Here is a 10,000-nt window from a genome sequence, read left to right on the forward strand (position 1 = left end):
TGTCATATCTATCGACTTTTCTTTCTTCCTTATCACATACCTTGTTGTTATACCTTATTGTTATTATTATTATTATTATTATTATTATTATTATTATTATTATTATTATTATGCTTTCTCATTATTTGGTGATAAGCATAAAAGCCATTGATACATTTACAAAACCATTGATAAGCCTACTAAATTATTGAGACTTGTGATTATTCATAAACCTAACACACACTTACACACACACACACATACTTATATACACATCTACCACCTACACATTCACGTCATTTTGTATCAGTTTACTTAATGGTGGTGTTGTTGTTACTGTTGTTGTTGCAGGCCTTCAAGAAGAAAGTCATCCATTTTGTCAAGATCCATGCCCCTTGGGATGTTCTTTGTGTTTACGCAGAGTTTTTACATATGAAGATGCCTTTAGCGGTAAGAAATAACCTCCTTTCTAAACACACACACACTACATTTCTTTTCTCTCTCTCTCTCTCTCTCTCTCTCTCTCTTCTCTTTCTATCCCTTGTTACCCCCACTCTTTCTTTCCCCTCATTCTATCTTACCCTCTCTCCTATTCCTTGGTGTATATTCAGTCTTAGGTAAAGTGTAGTAACTTGCTTTTCACACACAAATTATGTAAGGTAAAAAAAGGGCAAAGACCCCCTTCAGTCATGACTAACCATGGGATTGCACCTAGAAAGTTCCCCTCTGAGGCACAAGTCTGGGCAAGATTGTTTATAGAAGACCAGCAGTTGCCTATGAATACCAGCCTCCTCTCTGAATGCCACTGATGATGTCTAAGGGAAAGGCAAAGGGGCTGATACAGCTTGGCACCAATGATACCGCAACTCATTTCTACAGCTGAGTGGACTGGAGCAACGTGAAAATAAAGTGTCTTGCTCAAGAACACAACACAGAGCCCGGTCCAGGAATTGAAAGTCACTACCAACGATCTAACTGAGCCATGCACATCTGTGTGATATTAGTTCTGCTCAAAACCTCATTTAGACAAAGGTCTATGCCTGTGTCATATCATCTGTTTGTGGACAATCCTTATATCTAGACCAACGTTTGTCTCTGTATGGCACCATCTAAAGATAGACAAACCTCTTTGAGACCAAGGTTTGTAGCTGTGTAAAACTATTTCTGATCAAAATTTCATTTAGACCAAGACTAGCAGTATCACCCGGCATTGCTCGGGTTTGTAAGGGAAATAACTATATAAGCATTTTTAGAGATGTAAAGTATAATAGCCATCTCAATATGGCTAACCACAAAGCGGGGGTGTTACTGTAGCTTTTTACGTTCTGAGATTTAATAATAAATTTTTAGAGAGTTACTTCCCTTATATATGCCAAAAATACATTAAAAATGGGAAAAATTGATGGTAATTTTTTTTTTAAATCGTAGACTCATCGTGGACGCGTGCTAATACCCAGAAGGGCTCAATATGAATCACGACTATAAGATACGCGCTTTTGGTTAAACTGCACTGCAAAATGTGGGAGACAGACAGCACACAACCTTACTTTTATATATAAAGATTAGTCTCTGTGGCACCATCTTTTTGTAAACAAACCTTACGAAAAACCTTCAGTTTGTGTTTTATTATTTGATCTCGTCTATTCATCAACTGCTAAGCAATTGATTGGTTTAATTATGATAATTTAGATTGAGTACATTATCATCATCATCGTCATCATCCTTTAACGCCTGTTTCCCATGCTGGCATAGGCTGGACATACATCTGTATGAATAAAGGCGGAGTCTTTGTACTCGTTTTTTCCCTGTTTTTTTTTTGGCAATAGCATCAAGTCATTGCAGAACTTTGCATTCTTTAAAGTTACACAACACAGAGAAAACAACCACAGCAGTATATTTGTCCTGGTGAGGGTAGCAGCAAGCATTGCAAGGGAGAGGTGCCATCTGTCTCAGACAAATCATTTGTTTTATGGAATCTGAAAAAAAAAAAAGAATTAATAATAACAATAATAAGTCAAAAACATAAGTGAAGAATTAGTTTTGAAATTATTTTTTTTCCCCCTTTTATTGTAGAAAAACGACATCAACGTTCCAGAAAGTTGCTTTGACAAACTCTACTCACCATTTAAGTTGGATTCTGATATTGTGAAAGAAGAAGATAACTATTTCACGGCACCGTTTAGTCAGGAGAGATTAAAACAGTGAGTATTTGAGTTTTGTTTCTTGAGATTCTCAGAATTACATTTGAATCTCTTTTAGTATTCACACCAACTCTTTTACCATTTGCACCAACTCTTTTAGCATTCGCACTGACTCTTCTTTAGTATTCGCACCAACTATTTTAGTCATTGCACCAAATCTTTTAGCATCCATTCCAACTCTTAGTATTCGCACCAAGTCTTTTAGTATTCACACCAACTCTTTTAGAATTTGCACCTACTCTTTTAATATTTATACCAACTCTTTTAGTTTTCGCACCAAATCTTTCAGTATTCATTCCAATTCTTTTAGCATCCGTACCAACTCTTTTAGTATTCACACCAACTTTTAGCATCCATACCAATTACAAATTGTATTTCAATCGCACACTAATTCTAATATTAGACATTATAATCACATATTTGAAGCATGAAAGAATCACAGGCTTACCAAGGCACCCATGTATATATTCCTTGCCAGCTGACATAATTATCAACTGCACTACAAAGCATCCACCCATCTACCAGTCCATCATAAATTTACCAGTTAACTTCTGTTACTTTTCTGTACTATTATACGCCTACACAGCAATTAGTCAGGACTTGCCAAGATAGACTATTCCGCTCATGTCTCATATATCATCGTTTGATATTTGTGGCAAGAAATAACCCCTTTTTCACGTTAAATATTAAAATCTTAGATGTTAATTCATAATTTACTTCTCTTCAGAATCCCAAGGGACAATGCTTCCTAGCCTTCTGCCAGAATTTGAAACTATTATTATTATTATTATTATTGAGTGAGAGAGCAGTTCATGCCATCAAAGTGACATGGAGTAAAATATATGAAGCCCAGTATACCCATCATGACTACCCGTCTGATAAGGGTACACTAGGCACATGCATCACAACCATATGTGCGCGACATGGTGATCTCATATAAAGATAAACAGCACATGACCTTGCAGGTGGGGCCCAGTTAGAATTTTCTTCAGGTCAAGTAACCCATCCCACTCAAAAGGTCCCTGAATAACGGATGCTTATAGATGTTGAATGAAACACCCATGTTTCTAAAGGTGAATTATCCAAACCTCAAAGACTTCCTTTCAACACATGGCTATGATGTTCCCCCACTACTTCTGCTCATGATTAGAGATGCACATATCGTCAGCCACCAAGGGACATGCTCAACTGGTTACGGTCAAACAACTGACAAGCAAATCTGTGGTATTGAGCAGAATATTTGCTGTAGCCCATCTTTTATACCAAGACAAAACAATGTACATGATAACACTTCCAATCAGTTAAGATCAGAAGCCATGAGAGCCACTGCCTGGTACTGCATCAGGGGGCATGGCCCCTGCCTGGTACTGCATCGGGGCATTATTATTAAGTGGTTGTGAGAATTGTTTCCATGCCAGGCAAAATTCTTAATGGTATTTCACCCAACCTTATGGAGCTAAATCTTAAACAAGACACACCACTCTACATATCTAACCTAATTATCTGTGTTATAAATTGTAAAGCATTAAACCTTGGACAAGTCACACAACTCACATATTTAGCCTAATCATTACTGATTGGTATGAATCTCAGTTCTCAGTGATGTTGTGACATTATCTTATATAGCTTCTTAATTCACCCATCACTTTCTCATCATATGACCACCACTCCCATCAACACCAGTCTATTTGAAAATACTAGTAGTAGTAGTAGTAGTAATAGTAGTAGTAGTGATGGTGGTGGTAGTAGCAGCTGTGAAGGTTTATTCAAGTGCAAGGTGGGCTCTCCCTACCCATTCTTGTCTTTCCCCTCTGCTCTAACCTCTATCTCTTCCTTCCATCTCTAGCCTCTCCCGCTCCCCATCTCTCACTTCTGCCTTCCTCCCTCGCCTCTTCCCTCCCTCTCACCTCTGCCCCACTTTCTCTAATGAATTAAGCATATAAACATATAAAACCTCTCTCATTTATTTGCAAAAGGATCTTTTTATTTAGATGTGCACACATTGCCCACATCTTCAGCAAATAAGGCCTGTTGAGTTGTAGTAGAACCCCTGAGCAGTTGCATAGCCCCTGAGCAGCTGCAGAGCCCCTGAGCAGCTGCAGAGCCCCTGAGCAGTTGCAGAACCCCTGAGCTGCTGTAGAGAATTTGAGCAATTTCAGTGCAGCTGAGCACTGTATACAATGAACTCATTACTATTATGAGTATTTTAAGTTCCAGACCCCCTGAGCAGTTGCAGAATCCCTGAGCAGCTGCAAAGCCTCTGAGCAATTGCAGAGCTTCTGAGCAGTTGCAGAGCCCCTGATCTGCTGTAGAGAATTTGAGCAATTGCTGTATGCTTGAGCAGTTGCAGAATTCCTGAGCAGTTGCAGAATTCCTGAGCAGTTGCAGAGCCCCTGAGCAGTTGTGAAGCCTCTGAGCAGTTGCAGAGCCTCTGAGCAGTTGCAGAATTCCTGATCTGTTGCATAGCCGCTGAGCTGTTGCAGAGCCCTTGGGAAGCTGCAGAACTTCTGAGCAGTTGCAGAGTCCCTGAGCTGCTGTAGAGAACTTGAGCAATTACAGTGCACCTGAGCACTGTATACAATGAACTCATTATCATTACGAGTATCTCAAGTCTCAAATGCTAAATAGACTTTTTTGTATTTCTTGCTAATTGACATCCATTGAGCCAATAAATCAAAGCTTTTCTGTCCGGCTCTAATGAGGGAGATACTGTAAGTGCGAGGTGTCAATCATCTTAATGAATTAAAATCCATTTTACGCTTGATTAATTATCCTAAAACAGACTCCACCCTTTTACATACGGAAGATTGATTAGTTTAAGTTATCGATCCGGTTTGTTTAGTCTCTGCAATGGAAATACATCAAGAATAGAAATGTAAGCTGCTTTCCTGATCGTTCCTCGCCAAGTGGACACATTGTGCTGACAGGAGACACGGGGTGGGGTGGGGTGGGGTGGGGGGCTTGATCATGTGACCCTTCCCCCCTGAAGTGAAGAAAGCAATTATGTAAACTTTGTTGTATTGTCACAGGTTTTAACGTAGGAATGGTGTCTTAGTGTCCTTAAGGAGAGAAAACAGAAATTAACAAAAGACGAACACTGGCATTTCTAAGGTGTTATCTCTCTTTCATTTCGTACAAGGAAATAATATTGTTTCTGTTGTCATGGAGACTGGGTTAGTTCCGATTGTTGTTGTGTAACAATGGTCAGATCCATTTGAACAAAGGTTGGTTATAAATGTTCTTGCTAAGGTTGTTGTTAATGTGACAATGGTCAATTTTGTTGTTGTTCTTGCTAATATAGACACGATCACTCTTGTTGTTGTTGTGGTCAGCCATACTCTCATTTTGAATTTAGATATATTGTAGCAGTTGTGTTATTGGTGTTGCTAATGTGGCCTGGGTGAGTTTTGTTCAGGTGGTAGTTGTTGCTAATGTAGCCTGGGTCAGTTTTATTGTGGTGGTAGTTGTTGCTAATGTGGCCTGGGTCAGTTTTGTTGTGGTGGCAGTTGTTGCTAATGTAGCCTGGGTCAGTTTTGTGGTGGTGGTGGTAGTTGTTGCTAATGTAGCCTGGGTCAGTTTTGTTGTGGTGGCAGTTGTTGCTAATGTAGCCTGGGTCAGTTTTGTTGTGGTGGTAGTTGTTGCTAATGTGGCCTGGGTCAGTTTTGTGGTGGTGGTAGTTGTTGCTAATGTAGCCTGGGTCAGTTTTGTTGTGGTGATGGTAGTTGCTAATGTAGCCTGGGTCAGTTTTGTTGTTGTAGTGGTGGTAGTTGCTAATGTAGCCTGGGTCAGTTTTGTGGTGGTGGTAGTTGTTGCTAATGTGGCCTGGGTCAGTTTTGTTGTGGTGGTAGTTGTTGCTAATTTAACCTGGGTCAGTTTTGCTGCTGTGGCTAATTTAGCTAAGGCGAGCACTGCTGGGGTTGTTGCTAATTTAATCAAACTCCCTTTTATTGTTGTTTTAATTGTTGCTAATTTAGCCATTATCAGTTCTGCTGTTATAGCAAGAGTTTCTGTCGACAATTTAATGTGGGTCAGTTCTCTTGTTGCAAGCATTGCTAATTTAGTCTGCTTCAGTTTTGCTGTTGCAGTTGTTGTTAATTCAGCCAAAGTCAGTTCTGTTATGATGTTGTTGCTAATTTAGCTTCTATTGTAGCTGAAGTTGCTGTTGCGAATTTCAGCCTGGGGCAGTTTTGTGGTTGTGATTGTTGCTAATTCATTCCGGTTTGTTGCTAAACATCACATTCATTTCTTGTTGAACAAGAATAATATATTATTGATGCCGTTATTGTCATTGATGGAGGATGTTGCTGACACAGCTATGATCAGGCTCTGAATAATTAATCTAATTAGGACCTGCTGATAACAAACTATTCTAATATTCATCAATGTCTCTATCAACTCAATATTCCAGGCCTTCCCCACCTCCACCCCCATGCCTTATCACCAAATTATTGCTACTGGGAGGTACAGCGGGGAGCTGCAACTATTATTATTAGTAGTAGTAGCAGTAGTAGTAGTAGTAGTAGTAGTAGTAGTAGTAGTAGTAGTAGCAACGGCGGTAGTAGTAGTAGCGGTGGCAGTAGTAGTAGTAGTAGTAGTAGTAGTAGTAGCAGCAGCAGCAGCAGTAGTAGTAGTAGTAGTAGTAGTAGTAGTAGCAGCAGCAGCAGCAGCAGCAGCAGTGGCAGTAGTAGTAGTAGTTGTAGTAGCAGCAGTGGCAGTAGTAGTAGTAGTAGTAGTAGCAGGAGCAGTAGTAGTAATAGTAGTAGTAGTAGTAGTAGTATAATTAGTATTATTAAGTAGTGATATAACTACACCAATTAATAACTGATTTTTTCTGATAATCCTCTAGAGTGGTATAGGGATTATCAGATAATCAAATCCCTCTGAAAGTAGTGATGTCTGTTGGTGCGTTCGATGGTTGGTAAGAAACACTGTGCTGACCATTTCAGCCTGACAGAAATTGAAATGTTTCGGTCAATGTGGCACCAGGTCAAGGGTTTCGGTTCTGCAGGGCAAAATGCTTTGTTTTCTTAGCTTCTCGCTTGGATTTGATCTCAGAACCTTAGGGTATCATGTGTGGCACTCCAGAACAGTGATGTGGGACTATTTCTCTGCAGTGGCCCACAACATCTAGTATACTGTCTAAAATCAAAAATTGGTGTTCTATTTCAAACTACTACAGCAACAACCATAATAATAATAATAATAATGATAATAATAATAATGATATAGGCGCAAGAGTGGCTGTGTGGTAATTAGCTTGTTTACCAACCACATGGTTCTGGGTTCAGTCCCACTGCGTGGCACCTTGGGCAAGTGTCTTCTACTATAGCCTCAGGCTGACCAAAGCCTTGTGAGTGGATTTGGTAAACGGAAACTGAAAAGAAGCCCGTCGTATATATGTATATATATATGTGTGTGTGTGTGTGTTTGTATGTCTGTGTTTGTCCCCCTAGCATTGCTTGACAACCGATGCTGGTGTGTTTATGTCCCCGTTACTTAGCGGTTCGGCAAAAGAGACCGATAGAATAAGTACTGGGCTTACAAAAGAATAAGTCCCGGGGTCGAGTTGCTCGACTAAAGGCGGTGCTCCAGCATGGCCGCAGTCAAATGACTGAAACAAGTAAAAGAGTAAAAGAGTAAAGAGTAAATATAAAGATAAAATCTTTCTTGATTTGGGTGGGGTGGGAGGTGGGAATCTCCAGTTGGAGCCAATCAAAGAATTCCCACAGATTGAATACCCCTGGTTACCAAAAACAAATGCATTTTCCCAATAGTATATGACCTACAGATATAGGCTGGTTCCATCCAGTTTTGCCATTTATTTTTCAGAAGTGGTTGGAACTAAAAACTAATGTAGCAAATGGTAAAATAAAAACGGTTCAATGGTTTCCTTGTTTCTGGCGTCTTGCATTCAGGAAGCAGTTATTAATGTATAGACCAGTGCTTTTCAAACTTTTTGCTGGAGTGGAACCCCAAGGGAACATTCCACTGGCCCGAGGAACCCCTGTGCAATAATTTAATAGTCTTATGCACACATATCTGCACAGGAGAATTAAAAATTACTGCCGATTTTAACAGTTTTGTAACTTCTTGCAGAACCCTTGGACTGTACTGGCAGAACCTTACGGTTCCGGGGAACCCTGGTTGAAAACCACTGGTATAGACGGTACTATGGACCGTGTGGTTCACCTTGTGTATCTCTGCTGGAGATGATCCAATATAGTGGCCCCCACCACTGATGTAGCTCCTTCCACTCTCTCCTTCTACCACCATCATAGATTATAAAATATTTATAGGGTAATTAGGGCAATGAGCTGGCAGAATCGTTAGCGTGCCTGGTGAAATGCTTAGCAATATTTCGTCTGCAGTTACGTTCTGAGTTCAAATTCCACCGAGGTCGACTTTGCCTTTCATCTTTCCGGGGTCGATTAAATAAGTACCAGTTACACACTGGGGTCGATGTAATCGACTTAATCCATTTGTCTATCCTTGTATGTCCCCTCTGTGTTTATCCCCCCCCCCCTTGTGAGCAATAAAGACGTATTTACAAAGTAATTTAGCTACTGCATATGTCTCTGGAATATTCACCACCGCCACCACTACCACCACCACCTCCAGCACAAAACAGTATCGTCACCACCACCTCTACCACAAAAGCACTGCAGTCATCACCACTACCACCACCACCACCACCAGTAGTTTCACTGTAGACATAACCCTAATATTATCTTATTTTCCTCAATTGTTAGTACAACATAAAGATAATGATTAATGTCAAATAGAAAACAGACATGAACACTTTTTTTTCACCACCTCTACAAAATCTAACGCACACACACAGGCATACACACACACACACACAGGCATACACACACACACACACACACAGGCATACACACACACACACACACACAGAGGCACACACACAGTCGTTCTACAAACCCTATCACACAAACCATACATTATCTTTATTAGATAATTTACCAAAGGTTTTTAATAAGAAATACATTCGTTCATTCTTTCCTTCCTTTTTCTTTCATTCTTTCTTCTCACATACAATGAAGATATTGATTTATGTCATTCCTTTTTCCTTTCGTACATTATTTCCAGTAATAGTAATAATAATAAAAATAATAATAATAATAATAATAATAGTTTTTATTGCTGTGGTTATCTCATCTGCCATTGCTTCCCAATCATTTTTTTTTTATAATTGTTCTCACCATCTTTCTCATATCCAACTCTATTCTGATTTCGGCAGATTTTCTTTACATATCATTATTATTATTATTATTATTATTATTATTATTATTATTATTATTATTATTATTACCATCATCATCATCATTGCTATTGTGGTTGCAAGGGCAGAATGCCTTTCACCAAACTTATGAATTATTGCATACAATTTTCTAGTTTTGAAAAACATCATTTTATATTTTTGTTGTATTGTTTTTGTTAATAAGCCAACCAATGTTCTACGTGGCTGGTTGGCTTTGTTAAATTTTTGCCCATCTGGGCAGAATATGTTGTTGTTTGTTTTTGTTCTAAAACAAGAAAAAACGAAAATATACCCATGGAAAAAAAACATGGAAAAAAAACATTGCATCAAAATTTTATGCAAATTGTCAAAGGGGTGAAACCAGAGATTGGAAGAGCTGTTTTGGCTCCAACTTCCTCCATTTCCAATAAAGTGTCACTTTTCCTATTCCAATAAAGTGTCACTTTTCCTATTCCAATAAAGTGTCACCATTCCTGCCAACACTAGAAATCAAAACAAATAGGCAAGTGATAAAAACAACACCAACAATAAAGAAATT

The 10,000-nt window shown here is 39.1% G+C and overlaps 1 protein-coding gene across 5 annotated transcripts in view; it reads left to right on the forward strand.

The window, feature by feature from the left end:
- The window catches only part of LOC115222110 (anoctamin-4), a 132,565-nt gene that overhangs the window by 69,406 nt on the left and 53,159 nt on the right, over positions 1 to 10,000 (forward strand). For all 5 annotated transcript variants that reach the window (XM_036511328.1, XM_029792237.2, XM_036511327.1 and 2 more), the window contains 2 exons: positions 331 to 429; positions 2,053 to 2,180. In XM_036511328.1, the coding sequence (XP_036367221.1) occupies positions 331 to 429; positions 2,053 to 2,180 (227 nt within the window). The remainder of the gene's footprint in view (positions 1 to 330; positions 430 to 2,052; positions 2,181 to 10,000) is intronic.

This window comes from Octopus sinensis, linkage group LG19 (assembly GCF_006345805.1).
Source record: "Octopus sinensis linkage group LG19, ASM634580v1, whole genome shotgun sequence".
Classification (NCBI taxonomy): domain Eukaryota; kingdom Metazoa; phylum Mollusca; class Cephalopoda; order Octopoda; family Octopodidae; genus Octopus; species Octopus sinensis.